Source organism: Chlamydotis macqueenii, chromosome 2 (assembly GCF_036417535.1).
Source record: "Chlamydotis macqueenii isolate bChlMac1 chromosome 2, bChlMac1.mat, whole genome shotgun sequence".
Classification (NCBI taxonomy): domain Eukaryota; kingdom Metazoa; phylum Chordata; class Aves; order Otidiformes; family Otididae; genus Chlamydotis; species Chlamydotis macqueenii.
This window is the reverse complement of record NC_141557.1, coordinates 162,620,375-162,640,425: the sequence shown is the minus strand read 5'-3', so window position 1 is coordinate 162,640,425 and position 20,051 is coordinate 162,620,375. Positions and strand designations below refer to the sequence as shown.

At 50.2% G+C, this 20,051-nt stretch overlaps 1 protein-coding gene across 2 annotated transcripts in view; it reads right to left on the bottom strand.

Moving 5' to 3' along the window:
• RHPN1 (rhophilin Rho GTPase binding protein 1) overlaps positions 1–13,760 on the bottom strand; it is a 32,297-nt gene extending 18,537 nt beyond the window's left edge. The window contains exons 1-2 of one of the 2 annotated variants that reach the window (XM_086741361.1): positions 13,368–13,760; positions 2,217–2,335 (exon numbers count right to left, since the gene is read on the bottom strand). In XM_086741361.1, coding sequence (XP_086597487.1) covers positions 2,217–2,335; positions 13,368–13,469 — 221 coding nt within the window. In that variant the 5' untranslated portion in view covers positions 13,470–13,760. The remainder of the gene's footprint in view (positions 1–2,216; positions 2,336–13,367) is intronic. The other variant, XM_086741362.1, reaches the window with a different exon arrangement.
• Between the last annotated feature and the right edge of the window lie 6,291 nt (positions 13,761–20,051).

The window sequence follows — 20,051 nt, the reverse complement described above, 5'->3', positions numbered from 1 at the left end:
AAACTCTGCTCCAGGCTGGGCAACCCACAGCTTGTTTTTTTGGTTTTTTTTTTTTTTTTTGAGCCTAGAGAGATGCAAAAGAAGTTTCTCCCTGCAACTCAAGTCTACAGTTTTGAAGCAACAACCTTTAGACTTACAACATAATGCCCCCCCCCCGTCAGCCTTTAATTTCAGACACAAGCTGGATTTTTTTCTCCCCCAGAATTCCCATGTTTCATAAGCTCTGAGCGCCACAGCGCTCACAAACCCACATTATTACTCAGCTGCTAAGCGAACTTGTGGGAGGGAGGAAAAGTGGCTGCTACTAGAAGACACCAGAACTGCTGAATTAGCAAAAAAAAAAAAAAAAAAAAAAAAGAAGTGCATTTCCCTGGCTGGATAATTAAGATGTGTTTTGCATCACATTTTTGCACCACATTCTTGCTCACTCCCCTGCACGCGGCTCTGATCCCCACTGTTCGCACCACAGCCGCGGCCAGGCACGTTTCTGCTGAGTCAGCACATTTTCCTTTAATTTTTTTTCTTCTTCATCACAAAACGGAGTCGCGTGGAGCGGCACAGGATGAGCCTTTCACGGCCTTTTTTTTTTTTTTTTTTTTTTTAAATCAGATGAGGCACGGCAGGCTGGCTGAAGCAGCGGGGTATGAGGGCTGCGACCTCACCTCCCCCTGGAAGCCCCGCTGCCCTTGTCCACCAGTAAAACACCATTTCTCGCCGCAGTTCAGCAGAGGAATTATTACTCCCTTCTTCCAGGTGGATACGCCGCTGATGTTAAATCATTCAAGTTCAGAAGGGAAAAGTCACTCTTACTTTATCAGGGTAAAAAAAAAAAAAAAAAAAATTAAATAGCTGTCAAAATGTGCCAAAAAAGCTATTTTATAGCAGCCTCATTATATTTTTCTTAAATTAACAGACCTGTCCACTCTGCATATGTGCTTCAATATCCCACAGGAACATGAGATGCATGTAAAAGCTACCAAAAAAGTGGTCTTTGGGTTAAAAAAAAAAAAAAAAGATAAAACAGCTGCAGAACTCTTCAGCGGGGTCTGTTGCAGTAGGATGAGGGGTGATGGTTTTAAAATAGAGGGAGGCAGATTCAGATCAGATATTAGGAAAAAATTTTTTACACTGAGGGCGGTGGAGCACTGTCCCAGGTTGCCCAGAGAGGTGGTGGATGCCCCATCCCTGGAAACATTCCAGGCCAGGTTGGCCGGGGCTCTGAGCAACCTGATGTGGTTGGAGATGTCCCTGCTCCTTGCAGGGGGGTTGGACTGGACGACTTTTGAAGGTTCCTTCCAACCCAAACCATTCTGTGATTCTATGAAAAATGATGCGATCGCATCGTGAACACTCCACAGAGGAAGGCAGTAATGCGCTGGCTCTACTTGGGCTGGACCAGTCGCAATACAAAAATCATTCAAAGGTGCCAACTTCTGCGCCATCCAATGAACGCATCGTCCCAACAGTGCGAAGAGTCGCAGACTATGCCCATCAGCAAAGACATACCTGAATTTTCAGACTCTGCTCCAGTGGAAGCACTGCGACAGGGAGTTTAAGAACTAAAGCTGGATTTGATCCGCTTGCTGGAGGTATCAAGCAGGAGCTCTGCAGTCCAACCTCAATCCCAGTTAAACATTTCACAGAATCATAGAATGGTTTGGGTTGGAAGGGACCTTAAAGATTATCTTGTTCCAACCTCCGTGCCACAAGCAAGGACACCTTCCACTAGACCAGGCTGCTCAAGGCCTCACCCAACCTGGTCTTGAACACTTCCAGGGATGGGGCATCCACAACTTCTCTGGGCAACCTGTGCCAATGCCTCACCACCTTCACAGGAAAGAATTTCATCCTTACGTTTAAGATAAAAGCTACTCTCTTTCAGTTCAAAGCCATTACCTCTTCTCCTGTCGCTACATGCCCTTGTCAAAAGTCCCCCACCGGGTTTCTTGTAGCCCCACCTTGCTCACATCCTGCTTTGCACCAGGCTTCCAGGACTTTAAAATTTTTTTTTTTTTTAATTAAAATGCATAGCGTCAGCATTTTACCGAATGACAAGTGTTTCTAGGATGAATATTGCAAAGTCAAGGGAAGACTGAGCCAACCCCAACCCTAGCCATGAGAGTGCCAGCGTCAGCTGCCTCCTGGACATCAAGACCGCATTTCCACTCCCAAGCAAATCCCTTGACCAGAGGGATGTTCAGGAGATCAGGACTCACCTGAAAAGGTTTTCTGCTCCCGCTCGCATCCTCATCTCCTTGTTGATCTGCTGGTTAATCCGCGCCCGGCGATGCTGCAGTTTGCTGCGCTGGGTCTGGGCGAAGGGGTCGCAGCCCTGCTGAGAGAGAGGGGCAGGGTCTCACCACAAAAACTCCACCATTTGGAGATTAAAAGTGGCACTTGCAGAGCCCAGCATCACATGGGAAAGAAAAATTTTATTATCTAATACCACACGTGGCTCACAGGAATTGATTTTCTAAGATATTCAGAAAAGGCTTCCCAAATGCAACCGTGAGCAGGAATTAAGCATCTTCCTTTCCAGGGTCCCATCACCCAGACACGAGACAAGACCCAGGGGGGTGCAGATGAGCTCAACATAACCCCTGAGCTCAGGAACAGATGTGACCTTATGTCTATAAACGCTCCCATCTCCTGCTGGTTACGGGGGATGGAGTGCAGGCAGCAAGTCAAGAGTTCACGGGGGTGGAGAAATGAGTTGCACAAAGTCGTAAATTAAATCCATCCGTGCCTCCTCCTTCGGCTTCGGCTCGGACTTTCTGCAGACAGCGAAACACGTTTAATCTCCGACTTCAGGAAATAACAGACGGCAATATCCCTCCGTCTCGCAAGGGCAAGAGGTTATTCTGGGATGCCCCAGACAGAGAGGTTGCTACGAGGTGGGTCTCCACACTCGGGGCCACAAAAGCTCTGCCCAAGCAGAGATGATTTCCATTGTTTGAGGAGAGGTTCAAACGGATGAAATGAGCCTCTGAAAGACCCCTAGATAAAAAAAAAATAAAAAAAAAAACCAAACCAAAACCCTCCTTGTGAGGGGACAAGGCCGGACAGTTTAAGAGGACGGAGACCTCAGAGTCTGCCTTCATACACCAACACAAAGCATGTTCAGATCCCTCCAAGACCATATTAAGATCCAATGTAGCACTGAAAGAAATCAAGAAATTCCTCAAAGCCACTATTTCACCCTCTTGCTTCCCTCAGAAAACCTCCATTTGCTACGCGCATCAGTCTTACCCTGCTCCCCACTGCGTTCCCTCCACCACTGCTGGTGGACCCCATGCCTCCACATCAAGAAGGGGTTTTGCCACCCAAGAGACTCTACACAACTCCAACACCGCTCGCTCTCATCCTGTCCAAAACATCATCTCAGCTAATTTCTTCCACTTAGAGATCTCAGCGGGCTTCACCATGTCTCACCTCATCCTCCAGGATGGATCACAACAGTCTCAAATCCAACAAGCCAGGACAACGCTTGGTTACCTTCCAGAAACACTGCAGGTCCCAGTGGGAAAACTCACATCTAACAAATTATTTGATTTTTCTGGCAAAGTAGGAAAGGAAAAAAAAGAAATCCTTGCTCAAAAACGTACGACACCAACTTTGATTAGTAAGTAAGAACGGCAAATTTTGTGTTTTCATTAATTTCAGCTTTCTGAAAACTAATTTATTGTATCTGATGTCCACTAATTGGTGCCTCTCTTTGAAAAGGGTCGGGGATTAACATCGGCATTTTCATTTAAGTGAAAGATTTTGAGCCCCTAATTGGTATACTGGACTCCATCTGGTCCACAAATCTGCAAGCTTAGTGCTTTACAGTAATCCATGAATTTGTTGAAATGAAGGAACAAGGCGGAAGCATGAATTATTCCGGAAAAGCAATCAAAGTGGGATGTTAAGGAAAACATACCAACAGCTGTACAAATCCTGGGTCTGAGACATTCAGGAGCAAATACAGGAAAGGTTGACCCAGAATGCCACCTCTGGGTTTGCCTTGGGGAAACCCACTCAACCAGGGGAAAAAAAAAAAAAAAAAAATCCAGAAATTGGAAGAAAAAGGAAAATTATGAGGAATCCCACATCATGAAGCCAAGAAGGGACTATGCCAGGTCTTCTCCAGCAAGAAGGAGCTGCGTCATGGCTGAACGTGGTCCTTGGGGAAAAAAAAAAAAACCTAAAAACCAGACAACTTAACCCAACCACGCAGACACTACTCAAATCTGAGCACCCAGGGGCTCTCAAAGCAACGGAGACAGCACCAGACTCTTGTCTAGAAAAGAGCTGCTTCTGCAGATGTTCTCCAAGATATTGCACAAGTATCTCGTTTATTAATTAAGGGCTGATTACAAACATTGTGCTTCCAATGATGTTTCTTCACAGAGCGCGAGACATTAACCTACATACGGAAATCAAAGCTTAAAGCTGCGGGGAAGAAGCCACAAAGAGAAGGTGATGCTTATTAAAATTTCAACGGCCCCTCAGGTTTACAGACAAGAGCTGAGCGTGCTTGTCAGCTTCAGGGAGACACAAGCCAAACGCGCATGCAAATACATCCAAATCCATGCAAGCATGCAGGATCCAAGTCTTCTCTCTCTGCCTCCAGAGCCATAAAAATCTGCCCCAAACTCAATGTCCCAGGTAACAACCGCTGGAGGTGGAAAGTGCATCTTTTCTTCCTTCAGCTCTTCCTCCAGGAGCTTTCATCACCTTTGAGACCTCTCCACTTCTTGCAAATGTTTGCTTGAAAGCAGTCACAGAATTTTAAAGCAAAGACCACCTGAATACATGGGCAGGAGGCCAGAGGAACTGCAGGTGAGACATGATGGAAGAGACGTCAGTGGGAGGACTACCTGAAACCACAGAGAAGGTCCATGAAGGCCTCCTTGTCTGGAGGCAAGACAAGAAGAAGCTAAGTAAGAAAAGAAGTGAGATGCAGAGTGGCATGAGAAGACACTAGGATGGCTCTACAAGATTTTCAAATATTAAAACCTCTTTACTGCAAAAGCAGAGGTTTATCTAACTGACCTGGCAGCTCCCCACTTCTCCCAGGCTCAGCCTGAGACGACACCAAGGGGCAAAACTCGAGTTGCTGTTGAGTCAAAGCTGATGAATGAGGCCCCTCTCGAGCATTCAAACGGAGCAGCACTGAATCATTAATCACTTTACCTTCTACAAGGGCACAAAGAAGCTGCCTTCCAGGAACGCCTGCAAGCCCTGATGCAGCTGGAGAGCAAACAAGCTCCCACAGCATCCAGGACACCACAGCGTTTGGATTCCTTTAGACTTCTCCCTCAGAGACACTAAGCCATTCGTACCTCCACAAGGTTTTATTCCCCTCTTCTAAATACCAGGTGTCTTCTCAGTTGGATTTAATGTGATAGTTATCAATCCCCATCCAGGCTCCTAAGCAAAAAGGTACCGGAAAGTCAGGTATTGGAGCACTTGACGTAATACCAAAGCCTTGTAAGGATGCCAAGTCAGGATCTTGAGACTTGCTGCCCTCAGGGACCTCATGTGATCTCCTCGCACCTTGCTTTCCTCCTCATCCTTCAAGAGGTTGGGCAACTGCAGTCGCCCATGGGATTGCAGCACATTTTGCCCTCCAGAGGATCTGGTGTCGATTGCAAAGCTAGCAAGAACCAACGTAAGCGCCGTGCGAAGGCCACCGTGGGGAAAAGCCAAGCCTAGTCTGCTCCTGGAGAGCATCACTGCAGAAATGATGTTACTTCACAAATATCAGAGCAAGAAGGAAGTTCAGCTCCAGAATAGGATGCTTAGCCCAGGTTAACTTACATACGAAAGGAAACGTCATCAGAAGCAAAAAAGGTCGTATTTAAATCAAAAGGTAGACAGAGGAGATAGAGTCAAGAGGAAAGCACGCTCATCTTCCAACGGCTCACATCCAAAGGAACCCAATGCTTTGCCTGTGCTCTCCAAGTTGCAAGCAAAAGCTAAAAACTACAGCAGAGTTTCTAAAGTAAGCGGTGATGGATGTAAGCATGCCTTACATAAGGGTGGTGTGGGGGGGGGGTGGGGAGGGGAAACCACCAAAACCCACTGTTAGGTTATAAAAGGGATTTTCCTTGCTTAATTCTTCTTTGTGCAAGCTCTTGAGGTCAACCCTTTAAGGTCAGAAGAAAGACGTGTTATTTCCACCAGCCTCTTGGGCTTTGGGGTGCACCTAGGGCTTTGGAGTGCACCTAGGGACATCAGTAGACAAGTTGGGTGCTTAAGAAGTGGCCAGGTTGAACATGAGATTTCTTAGACTTCCCAATTTAAAGCTTTTACAAAGGAGAAACGAGCACATAGCTCTCCCAGTAAGGGGCTGGAAATTGTGTAGCAGCCAGGGAACAGCACAGAGGAGAGCGTATGTTAAGAAAGTCATGAAAATGAACAAGGCGTGGGTTGTTAAGTCACACAAGTCGCGTCCGGCTCTGAAATTTATTGCCTCTGACAACGCAGGATTAGAGCCAGTACTGTTGGAGCAAGGCCACTTTATGCTCAGAAGACATCTGCCAAATAACATCGCGTTCCTCGGCATGGAAAGAGGACAGCATTAGAATCATAGAACGGTTAGGGTTGGAAGGGACCTTCAAGGGTCATCTAGTCCCTCTGTTTTGAAAATATCTACCTCCCTCTACTTTGAAACCAAAACCAGAAAGTCTTCAGTTAACGCCTCCACGTAGGGAAGAAAAGGGAAGAGGCCAGAAGACCCCTTCCAGAGGATGTCAAGAAGAACAGATCCCCTTTGAGGGACGTCAAGGCTTCTGCCAATTCAAACCCTGTCTTTGCAGGGAACACATACAATGATGTAATGGTGGTATTAAGTCCCCAACACCTCTTCCAGTTCAGGAGCATCCATCCGGGGTGTTAACTAGGGTGATTACGTGATTTTGTTTCCTTCTACAAGCAAGTCTTCAGGGAATGTTTGCTTAGAGACAACCACAAGTGTACTTTGCACTTCACATCTCCAGTAAACACAAGGAGATGGAACCTGGATACATCTCGGGTGACATCTAGGTCACATCTAGTGCACACCTAGACGTTATTGGTGTCACCAGTGCCAAAACAAGGCCACCACCGCCCAGCTCTCCCAGCGCTAATGACAGACAAACCAAATTATCTGTAGGAAGAGGTGGATGTCAGCAGGTCCAAAGGGCAAGGCCATGCACAAAGGGACTAATTTCTGCACTTTCGTTTCTGATAGAAGAACAAGAGCTTGATTGCTGGAAGCAACTCAGCAAAAGCAAAACTTAAAGTGTACGAAGAGATCAAAGGACAACCACAAGCTGTTATCATGAGGAGGGAAAACGTGATTCTAGGACATGCTGTTAAAGTTATAAGCAAGAGGGAAATGGAAATGCAGATCAGGTTGCTCAAGGGGCTGCTGCATCGCTGTTCGGAGAAGCTGGCATAGATCAGGAACGTGCTGGTAAAAGCCAGGCATGGATCTCTTCAGAGAAATGAGGACAGGGTCTGTATCACAGAATCATGGAATGGTTTGGGTTGGAAGGGACCTTCAAAGCCCACCCAGTCCAACCCCCCTGCAAGGAGCAGGGACATCTCCAGCCACATCAGGTTGCTCAGAGCCCCGGCCAACCTGGCCTTGAACATTTCCAGGGACAGGGCATGCACCACCTCTCTGTAGCTGGAGTTCAGTTATAGCCCCAATAGGTATTGCAGCAAAAGCTCTAGATACTTGCAGACTTTGGCTGGATCACAGGAGGTGCTCAACAACCCACCTGCTGAAGCATGGACCAAGCCATGCCATCTCCAAGACCAGCTTTAGCCACAAAACAGTCACCACCAAGGACTTCTACCAATTAGAGCAGCTAGAGAATGCCCACAGAATTGCAGGAGAAACTAAAGAAGTTTAATTTGCACGTAGACCGGAGACATCCATAATACAGCAGTGGTGAGACGAGTTGTCCCCTGGTGCTGACCAAGGCTCTGCAGCCAGCCCCACCGCCAAAGTAGACAACCTTCACATCCCCAAGGACTGGGAAGCTCAAGAAGAAAGCTGCAAGGGGAGAAGGGCACCAGCCCTTGGTGCCAGGCAATGCAATATCAGTCATTTTTACCCACAATTCTCTTTTTTTCCAAAGAGGGAATAACCTAGTTTGATGGAAATCAAATTATCTATCCTAAAATTTGTCATTAAGGTCACGCACTGCACATGGGCAGCAGCACATCTGCACCACAGTCCTGGTACCCCACGTCAGACAATACAGGCTCAGATCCGGTCTCTCAACGCAGAGCAACGTGCTTGAGATCAGATGAGCAGAGCTCAGGACTAATGTCAGGATTAGGCCCATCTCAGCTTCCACTGCTCAGACCAACTTGGGAGATGGTGGATACCATGAATATGTTGAGCGTAGCCCAGCTGCATTTGGCAAAGGTACTTGTGATGTTCCTCTGGTACATCCCCTGAAGCCGCCAACTGTCTTCAGCGCTTCCATTATCCCAAACTGCTGGAGATGTTCCTTAAAGCCTTCACCATTATTTTTAAGTTATTCCTCCCAGGGAATAAACAGCTTATTACTTTTTTTAAGGGAAGGGCCATCAAAAAGGCATCAAAAGTGTTATTACTCAACCCTTCCCCAGGGAAGGAAGAAGACACGGTTTAGCTCTTCTGTTGGACAACCCATTGGGATTTCACTCATTTGACCTCTTCAGTGCTGCCTCGTTCCCTCCTCACACCAACCAGTTGCTGAGGTTGGTTGCTCAGGGCATAAACACACTCACCAGATGAAGTGGCAGGAGCTCTGCTGGAGCCAAGCTCCCTGTCACTCACCTCCACCTCATCTCCTCCTATCCTAGCAGTTCCCATAGAAGCTACCCCAGGTGCTACTTCAACACGCAGAGAGAGGAACCAGCAGTCAGAATAAAATAAATAATAAAAAAAACCCCTTCGGAGCCAAATGCAGAGCCAAGCAAGGCTACAAAACGAGCCTGAGATATCTTGATTTGACACCTGACAGCCACGCTCCAGACAGAGCCACAGCAACCTTTGGAAACCATGAGGAGTCATCTCATCTTCAAACCATTCTCTCATCTAGAGGGGAATTTTTAGGTAGGATCAGGACTCACGGGCAATGCCAAACTCATGCCAGTGTTGGACAGGTTTATCGCTAACTCTAAAGGTCCTCAGTCTTCAGAGGTCTCTTAAGCGGGTCCCGGGTGGTGAACTCCTACAACATTCAACATCAACAAGTTAGCGACCAATTGTCCTTTCCAGCACTACCAGTCTGTGCTCACGATGCAATCAAAGAAAACAGCACAAAAAGGAGCATGATGCTAAAGCACAAAGAGCTTGCACCCAGGAAGCCTTCAACTCCAGCAGGGATGGTGAATGGAGAGCCGAAGACCAGTGCTTGGGAGGCTCAAGCGCTAACCACCAAGCATAACTCAAGCAGAGGTGGGCAACTCCACGAGAGCTGGTCAAGTCCAAGCTGCGTTTTCTCTCCACTAATGCACCCAGCTTGCATCACGGCATGGAATCATGGAATCACAGAATCTTTAAGATTGGAAGAGACCTCCAAGATCAAGTCCAACTGTCAACCTAACACCACCATGCCTACTAAACCATGTCCTGAAGTGCCACATCTACACCTTCTTTGAACACCAAATGCTCCATAATATCAACATTTACTCTGCAGTGAAAGCTAGAGCAAAATACCTGTGTGGAGACAAGGAACAGCCAAAGACGATGACTATTTCTAGAGCTCTAGGAAGCGCTGGCACACAAACTACCATTGTCATTAATAGAGGTCAATCCATGACCCCAACCCTGTGCGTTGAGCACACGGTCTCTAGGTACAACCTCAACCCTGCAGGTTTTTACCCAGTCCTGCACCTGGGTCGTTGCAATCCCAGGCACAAATCCAGGCTGGGCGGAGAATGGATTGAGACCAGCCCTGAGGAGAAGGACTTGGGAGAGATGGTGGACGAGAAGCTCAACATGAGCCAGCAATGTGCGCTCACAGCCCAGAAGGCCAACTGCATCCTGGGCTGCATCAAGAGGAGCGTGGCCAGCAGGTCAATGGAGGGGATTCTGCCCCTCTGCTCTGCCCTGGTGAGACCCCACCTGGAGTACTGCGTCCAGTTCTGGAGTCCCCAACACAAGAAGGACATGGACCAGTTGGAGAGGGTCCAGAGGAGGCCACGCAGATGCTGAGAGGGCTGGAGCAGCTCTGCTGTGAGGCCAGGCTGAGAGAGCTGGGGCTGTTCAGCCTGGAGAAGAGGAGGCTCCGGGGAGACTGAGAGCGGCTCCCAGTGCCCAAAGGGGGCTGCAGGAAAGGTGGGGAGAGACTCTTCAGCAGGGCCTGCTGGGACAGGACGAGGGGTGATGGTTTAAAAACAGAGGGATGTAGATTTAAATTGGATATTAGGAAAAAATTTTTTACAATGCTAGTTGTAGAACACTGTCCCAGGTTGCCCAGAGAGGTGGTGGATGCCCCATCCCTGGAAACATTCCAGGCCAGGTTGGCCGGGGCTCTGAGCAACCTGATGCGGTTGGAGATGTCCCTGCTCCTGGCAGGGGGGTTGGGCTGGGTGGCCTTTGAAGGTCCCTTCCAACTCTAACCATTCTATGGTTCTATATGCTTATAACACCTCCCAGTTAAAAAAAAAAAAAGAGCAGGTATATATATCATTATTACATATATAATATTTCCTACCACAGTTTTGTCCCCAGAAAGCTAGGTTTAAGCACACAGTTGATCCAGCAGCTGGAAAACTTGCTGTAGAAATCGGATAAACGGAGCATCAAGCTCTCAGCACCCGTTTTATTTCCAGAACCAGGCTGGTCTGGAAGCTATTTTGATAGAGTCGGAGCTGTCGACCGGGATTATTATTCGCAACCCACGAGTTTGAGCCAGGCCAGCGCAGGACAAGTGGCCAAGTGACCTCGCTTTAGCCGCATTAGCCCGTGGGATAGAGAGCGAACCAAAAGCCAGAGAACCACTCCACACACAAAAAAAGAGGCTTTAAAATTCTCTTTTGTAAAAGATTATGGACGATTTCCTTCTCTCCTGAGCCAAGGGCATTTCAGAAAGTACTACAAGACAACCAGGAGGTCACAACAAAACATTTTTGCTCCCTCAACATCTATTTATTATATAAAAGTTCCTCTGGTGAAACTAATCTCACGAAGCAGCCCAGCTGCAAGCTGTTTTTTTCTGTGGGAGACATCACCAGCTAAAACCTTTAAAACCTTTTATTGAGAATATGGTTACATCACGCAGCCTTTTAACGAACGAGCGGAGGATTAAGGTTTTAAATTTCCCAACGAAGCGCCCTCACTGCTGGCTAATGCACTCAGCAAGAGGAAGGAAAAAATAAAACCAAAGCGGGGAAAAAAAAAAAATTAAAAAAAATAAAAACTGGGGTTTTTAAACGGCAAAACCTGCATCCTGAGCTTGGATTTTAGGAGCGTGAAGCTGCTCCGGGGAGCTGGGGGAGGCACAGGGCATCATGAAAGCCGGGGCAGGACGCCAGCAGGAAACAGATGTATTAAATCTTCAGCCCCAGTATGTGAACCCTGGAAAATAAAAAAGAAAAAAAAACAAAAAAAAAACCAAACCACACCAAAAAAACCCAAAAACCACCATGGCAGCAGCATTCAGTGTCCCCTGTAAGGGAGCAAGTGTGTAGTGGTCCCATCCACAGCCCCTGACGCTCTCAGGATGAAAATAAATAAATAAATCACAATATTAATAGTTCCTTTTAAATAAAAAAAATTTATACCATTAATAGGAAATCTAATCAGGTGGTTTGGGTTTTTAATTAAAAAAAAAGGTAATCGTGTTATGACAGGTGTTGCACATCCCCTGCCAGTTTTCCATCCCCTAAACCTTCGCAACTTTTTCCTACGTTATTCCCCTCCGTCCGAGGGATCCAAACAGGGTAAACCCACTGCTAACACAAGGGAAACGGTGTGTCTGTACGCAGAATAAAACGGAAAAAGAAGAAAAAAAGTCCTGCTAATCTTCCCTTCCAAGCAGCACCTGCTGTTTAGGCAAGACTCCGGGTAAACTCCAGCCTGGTTTAAGGTTGCAGCCTCCTGAGCGGCGGTCGGAGAGGCCAGGCTCAAGTGACTCAAGATCAGATTGATCCCTGTCCAGCCAAGGATGCAATCTCTACCCTCGCTCAGGAAAAACCACCTTCAGAGCCTGGCTGAGTTTTGGTGTTATGGGGTTTTTAGGATTTTTTTTTTTGCCAAACGACTGCAGAAACGCAGCGCTCCGCTGAAGAGCAACTTTTGAAAGTTCTAGGTGTGCAAGAAAAGATCAGATTTCAGGGCGAACTCACGACAAGTTCGCAAAGCCGGCTCCCGGGGGACAGACCTAACAGAACACGCACCTAACCACCCCGAAAATGAACATTCACCCCTCTTTTCTCGTGCTCTTTAAAGCCTCCTCAACCCCACAACCACGCACCGACACCCAAGGGACGGCAAGGAGTTGAGCGGCGGGGTCGGCGGGCGGCCCGAGGACAACCCCCGTCGGTTTCACCTCGTTGTTACTAATTAAACGAGTGACGCCAGCGAAGCTATCGGCCCCATCTCGCACGCGCAGCCAGGCTGCCGCTGCGCCGGCTTTCCTTACGGGCAGCTCCCGGGGGTGAAGCTTCTCAGCCAGCAACACCCTGCCCGGTACCTCCGACCGCAACGCGGGGGACAGGTAGCGCTTGGCTGGACCACGTTCCTACGGGTAGGAAGGAGAAAAAGCCAAAATATAGGAGAATTTGGTTAAAAGGAGTCACTCAGAAGCTTGTAGATGGAGTCAGCGGAGGAAGATGTGAGAAAGGAGTGGAGTTTAAGAGAGGACGAGAGGTGGATTTAGACTGGATCTAAGGAAGGAACTTTTTACACTGAGGGTGGTGGAGCACTGGCCCAGGTTGCCCAGAGAGGCGGTGGATGCCCCATCCCTGGAAACATTCCAGGCCAGGTTGGCCAGGGCTCTGAGCAACCTGATGTGGTTGGAGATGTCCCTGCTTCTGCAGGGGGGTTGGGCTGGGTGGGCTTTGAAGGTCCCTTCCCACCCAAACTCTTCTATAGTTCTGTGATTCTATCAGACAGTTGGGTAGGGATGCTTATGGACGAGCTGCTCTCTCATCGTTTCTGTTGCACCCCAAGCCCTTGGTCACATTTCTATGCCACCCCAAGCCCTTCCCCATCCAGCCCCTGCCATGTCCTGACACCCCCACCATACTTTGATGGCCAAGACAGACCTACACCCCCCCAACCCACAGGACCACCATCCCCACAGACCACCAGACAGGGACACCCAGCCCCACGGAGCCATCGGTTGAGTGCTTCGCCGTCCCGCGCCCACCCCACCGCCGTGCCTCACCTTCCGGGTGCTGCTGCTCTTCAGGGCTTGCAGGAGGACCAGGCCACCATCTCCACCCCCTTCCCCGCCACCGGCCAGGCTCTCCTCCTCGGGGGGCATCATCTCCAGGGGTGCAGCATCCACAGGGTCTGGGTGGGGTGGGCCCACAGCTGGGGGGTCCTGGCTCTGGGGTGCGGTGTCCCCTCCTTGCGGGGTGGGGGGGGGGGGGGGGGCTGGTAGCCCAATGCTACACACTACTAGCCCCAACGGGGTTCAGAGCCCAGCCCTACCCTGGGTGGGGGCTTAAATCCCCCCTGCACCCAACATCTGGCCAGATGCGGGCCCACAGCCCACTTCTCTCCTTTCCGGGGGGAGAAAGGGAGAAAATGGGGGGGGGGAGACCCCCCCTTTGCAAAGCTACCCCAAAATGGGGGGCAAACCCCCCCAGGACCTCCCTCGCAGAGCTTCCCCAGAGAGGCTGGGAGAAGCCCCTCCAAAACTCCCCTTGTAAAAAACACCCCAAAAAAGGGGACAACCCCCCCCCCAAAATCACCCCAGGTGGGGTGGAGGGGGCAAACCCCCTTTACAGAACTGTCCCAGCGGGGGCAACCCCCCAAAAAAAAGTCCTTTGGGGAGCTGTCCCAACTAAAAGCGACCCCCCCTCCACTGCCCTAAAAACCCCGCACCCCCGGCTGAATCGGGGGGTCGTCCTCCCCCGGGACGCGAAACCCCCGCTCACCGCGACCCCGCCATTGGGCGCTGCCGGCCCCGCCGCGGCGCGGAGCATAAGGAAGGAGGCGGGGGCGGGGCGAAGCGCGGCGTCGACCAATGGGAGAAGGGGAAGGAGAGGACGGGCGGCGGCGCTGCCCAACGGGAGCGCGGGAGAGGAAAAGACGGGGAGGGGCTGGCGGGGGGAGGAGCGGAGCGGCTCGGGGGAGGGGAGGGGCGGAGGGGGCTGTCGCCCGTGGCAACGGTGGGAATTAGAACGCTGACGACGTCACGGGAGGGGGCGGGGCTTCGGAGGGGGCCGGGCCCCTCCCACCCCCCCCCCCCCCCCCCCCCCGCTCTCTACATCTGGGAGCGCGTGCGCTCCGCCTCTAGCCACATCTGGACGAATTCACCTCCAGCCAGCCCCCCCCCCCCCCCGCCACATCTGGGCGTGCCCCCCATCCAGCCCCGAAACCCCCCCACCTCCTTCGGGCAATCCCCCCCCCGCAACATCTGGGCTGCTGTGGCGTTGGGGGGGGTGCAATAAGGCAGCACCCATCGTGCACCCCCCCCCCTCCCCGCCAGCTCCAGCTGTGCCCCGGGCGCTGCCCTCTGCGTGGCCCCTTGGCCTCATCATCCCCCCCCCAAAAAAAAAAAAACCAAAAAAAAAACCAAGCAACATCTGGATGGTAACTGCAGCTGGCACAGCTGTCAGAGCGATTCTGCAACGCCTGGGACCGCCGTGCCCTTGCCCTGCTGCAGCTGTTAGACCCTGCTCCCACAGAAAACACAATATAATACCAAATAAAATACAAAAATAAGTGAAAAAAATAAAATTAAATCTGCTTTCTTACTTTTCCCAGCCAGATGCAGACAAATCCTACCCCATTTCCCCATATCTGAGCCGAACACGGGTGAGTTTTACTCTCCACCATGCTCAGAAAATATAAAACTGCCGAAATTTTGTTAAAAAAATTGTCCAGAGGTTGGAAAAATCCAATTCCCGAGACGCGCGCGGGACCCTAACGCGTGCAGAGCCCGGCGCGGGGATACGGAGCTGGGTTGTCACTGGTGTGCGTCACCGTGGAAAGGTCCTTTCGTCTTTATCAGGGCCCGGCTTCGTTTCTGTAACGAAGCTAACGAGGCCGCGCTTGTGCGTGATGAATCCTAGCCGTGTCAACGGGGCATGGGGAACCCTGCGTGGATTCCGCCGTTTAACGAGAGGAAAACAAAAAAAAATAATTAGCCCGGCAAACATTAAACCTTTTATTTTGCATGAATTTATTTCATAACTTCCTGAATATATTAAACCATTTCCACCTTTCCCAGCCAATTTTTCCTCGCTGGGCTTCGAGGATTGCGCGTGATCCGGGGGAACGGAGTACGTTAGGACGGATTTTTCTCTCCCTCCCGGTTTTCCCAATCCGAAAGGAGTCGCTGGGCTAGAAAAGTGAAATTCCTGTTGAATCCGGAATGGCAGCAATATTTTTCCAGATGAATATCGCAGCGGTTTGCTAAGAAGAGTGCTTTAATTGTGTGGCCGCAACTGTCCACGTGCTGGGGAGCACATGGGAAGACTTATTTATTCTTCTGCCGGAGATGGAGTTGCCTTCAGCCCGACGGCGATCGATAGCTCGTGGGATATTGTCACTGACACAGCCCTCGGTGCTCGCCGCCGTGTCCCCAAACCCATTCGCTGTCTGGTTTTCCCCAAGGATGAGCCAGACCCACTTTGTGGCCTACGTTTCCCCGCTGCAGAACCTTGGATGGAGCCATCCTGCTCCCATCTCCCACGTTGTGAAGAGCGCCTGCAAGGGGAAAACATACAAAAACATGAAAAATTAATCTGAATTATTAAGAATTTTAACCCCAGTTGTGCTTGGGTAGGATGTATTAGCAAAGTGGAGCTGGTCTAGGGTAGGACAGGTTTCTCCCAGCTCCCCTACTCTACAAATCTCATCGTTTTCCATCATGGACATCCCAGCTCGCATGGAGAGCTTGGGAAAAACCTTCACCAAGCATCAGGATTGAATAAATCTGTACAGGAACCAGGGTGAAAATGGAAAAAAATCAAATATACGCCAGTCCTTCGTTTGGCAGAAGGCGGCCAAGAGCTAACAAGCCCCGGCATGAAGATGTCCTCTCCTGCTCCCTACCCCGGGGCCAGCTCCCATCCCTTGACAACTTTTACTCATCCAGCAAGAAAGGTGGCTTAGATGTTGGTTTATTTTTTTTTTTCCCCAGGTGGCACAACAAGGATCAAAGAGGCTTTCCCAGAGCCAGCCCTGTCTCCGGGGTTTTCCGCTCCCGGCCGCGAACTGGGCGGCACCTTCCCAGGGGAACGCGTGGCCCTGCTACTCGCCGTGGTTGAGGATCTCAGCATGGCGCAATGTGATTTTTTTTTTTTTTTTCCCCCCAAAACCCAACACTTTTGGGAAATCTCGTGTTTCTTCAAGCTATGCAAAGCTCCCGTGGCTGCTTTGCCCCGACCCCTTCCCAGAAACGCTGCTCACGCCGGGACGGTTGAGACCGTTTTGAGGCTCAGCTGCGACGAGGTGCTTGATGGCAACGTGGGCAGGTGAAAGCAATGGACTCACCTGCCTGAAAAGGGCTGGAGAGGAGTGGGACGGGGTGAGTGCTTCAGGATGGGGGTTACGGGCAGTGGCACGCAGCACCCTGTGAGCTCCAGCCTCTGCACCGCAAATTTAGGCTCAATGACCTCTCCAAATCCAACTGTGGGGCTCTGATGGGTAAGGTGCAGCTGAGAAAGGCTGGATTTTGGGACTAATTTAACCACACAACTGCAGAGGGGGGTGCTTCCTAGGAGGGAGACTTCCCTAAGCCTCTTTTCAAGCAATGCGTTTGGCCCAACTCTCCACCTGGGCAGCGTTTTCCCCCAGCAGTTCTCCTCGCCGAGGAAATGCTGGCTAGAGGTTCTCCTCAAATTCAGCTTTTGGGCTAAAACTTCATTTCCCAGGGTGCATCTTGGGCTGGGAGCCTCCAATCAGGGCTGAGGGAGTCTTTAAATAAGCTGCCTGCAGTGGGGCAGTGCCCTTAGGGAGGCAGCTGGGTAAGGGGTGAGGTCTTCTCCAGGCTGAGTGGCTTTGAGGGAGTATGTCACATTGTGCTGGGTGAGTGTGGTCCCAACAGCAGCTCCAGGTGCTCTCAGCTTGAGAGAGGAAAGACTGGTAAAATATGGAGGTTTTTGATGTGTTTTCTGCTCCTTGAAAAGTTTGCAGGATGTCTCATGGTGCTCTGTAGCTTGTCCTTCTCTCCTTGAGAAGCCCTCTTTCTTTTCCTCAATGGTAAAGGCCCTTCATGGGTGGGGACCACCTTGGCATTGTTTGAATGTGGTCTTTATTTCTGGTGTTCCTTGAGGCCTTGGTTTTTCCAGGGGGAGTAGTGATTTGGGTGAGAGGGCTGCTCCAGCCGTGAGGAGAAGAGAGGTGATGGCTGGGTGGTGGTGGCCCAGCTGCCTGCTTTGGTGAGGGAAGTCAATATCTCAATTTTGCTCTTGTTTCTTTGTTGTGTTTCTTATTATTTTCTATTGTTGTGGTTTTTTGAATCTAATTAGATCCTTGATAATACTTGCTGCATACCCTGGGCTGTTCTGAGGGGGCAGCTCCACCCCAGCACACAACCACCACCATCTACCTACCTGAACCCGTGCATTCCTGTACTATGCAGGATGGGGCTTTTCTTTTATTTTAGTGGCAATTTTATTTTTAACACCTCCAGCAGCAGCTCAGGGACTGAGCTCAAGTCTCTTCCATTTGATGCTCTACTTGGGTCCTTCTTGAAGATGAGCTTTACCCTGCGGGTAGCTGCAAATTTCAGGGTTGACCTACGGAGTGAGCATCTGTTGGGGTTTCCTCTAGAGCAAAAAATGAGGTCCTACCAGCCGTGTACTCTCTCCATCTTGTTGCAGTGACCATCCTCGGGCATTGTGAATTAACCCCGTGTCACATCTTGAAAAGCCAGTGGATGACTGAGCCATGGGGGTCTCAAGGGCCAGTGGGGCAAAGAACAGCAGCAGGTGGGTACCATGGGGCATGGCAGGGGATTTTGGGAGGCCTCCAGCATTATGTTATCATGCTTGGTGCAGCTGGCTCTGATGGGGAGCCACGGTCAGCAGGGAAATTCCTCCAAATTTCCTTTTGGGAGCCATTTTTTTGATGCTGTTGGGTTACGTAGTGTGGCATCATGCCATGGCTTATTTCCACTACCAAGGGCTTTGCTACAAGCGTTGCCTACTTGGCCATGGTGGGATGAATTTATTCTTTTTGCCAGGAAGCGAAAGAGCGAGTCGGGGAAGGGGCAGGAGGTGCAGAAGGCACCCAAGGGAAAGGGTGTGAAGAAAGAGCCGGAGGAAACACTATGCACGGTGGAGGTACCAACAAGCCCTCTCCATGCCCAAGTGTTGGGGTGACCCTTGCAACTGTCCCCAAAGTTTTGTAGGCATCAAACCCACTGCATGAACTTCCTTCTCTCTTACACCGCTCTGTCCTGATGTGCAGCCCCCTGTGGTAAAAGGGAAGAAGAAATTGCCCAAGGAGAAACCACTTCAGGAAAACATCATCAGCAGGTAACCCCTTGGCTGGATGGAGGGGCTGATGGTGGCAGCCAGGGAGGAGATGAGAGCTGCAGGGATTTGACCGCCCTCATGTTGAGGTTCCACATCTGGGTTCACCCCAGAGTCATGCAAGGGAGCACTGCATCTAACTCTGCTCTCCTTGGGCTGCTTTGATTATCTCCGGGGAGACCTGATAGCGGTCTTCCAGTACCTCAAGGGGGCCTACAAGAAAGATGGGGAGAGGCTGTTTAGTAGGGCCTGTTGCAATAGGACGAGAGGTAATGGTTTTAAAATAGAGGGGAGTAGATTTAGATTGGAAATTAGGAAAAAACTTCTTACGATGCGAGTTGTAGAACACTGGAACAGGTTGCCCAGAAAGGTGGTGGAGGCCCCATCCCTGGAAACGTTCAAGGCCAGGCTGGATGAGGCTCTGAGCAACCTGATCTAGTCAGGGATGTCCCTGCTCCTGGTAGGGGGGTTGGACTAGATGACCTTTGAAGGTCCCTTCCAACCCTAACCATTCTATGATTCTATGAAAATGAGTTTTTAATCGGGAAAAACTTGTTTCTTCTCTGTCTCCTTTTTGGCCAAGCAGCTCTCTAAAGCAAGAGGCTGCAGAAGGGAAAGCTCTCGCCGTGAGCCTGCGGGATGGGATCCAGGCAGAGGAGGGAGCTGCAGCTGGGTTGGTACGTGGTGGTCTCTGCGCTGGAGGATTAAGGAGCACTCGTGTGGGTAGCTTGCAAGGGAGGTGTGAGGATGCTGTCCTACAGCTTGTGGTTGGGTGCAAGCCCCTAAAAGGGATCTTCTGAGCATCTTGAATTAAATTAGAGAGTAAGCTGCCTGAAGGTCAGATGCATGTGGCTTTGGGGTTGAATCAGTCACATTTTGGTGTTGGACCAAATGAGTGACACTAATGGGGAGTACCAGGACATAGGTGACTCCATCACTTCCCAAGCACGAGGTTGGGATTGGTCTCATCCTGACAGCGTCCTGTACTGCTGTTCTTCACTGCTGTTCCTGGGATGATGCTGGAAGGCACAGCTCCTGGTTGATTCCCTTTACATTTTGCTTTGCCCGCATTAACATCTTGCGCTTGTCCTCTTGGCGCGCAAAACCAGCAGAGATGCTTTCTTCCCTTCCCCGTGATGAGTCTCCATCCCTCTTGCAAACAGTGGCTGAAACGTCGGCAAACATTCCTGGATGGATACGATCAGAGCTGCAGTCTTGAAACCCCCCAAGGGTGCCTGCGGTCGGTGTCCGGGTGTTGCCAGTGTTCGTGGCAGACATTTGCATGCAGGATTTTTTTTTTTTTTTTTTGGAAGATCGTGGTTGTCTGCTCTTGCATTTACCAACCTGATTTCTGACAGCAGCTGAAGGATTGTGAATTTGAGAGCAGGCGTATTCCCAGGGAACAAAAGTGTATG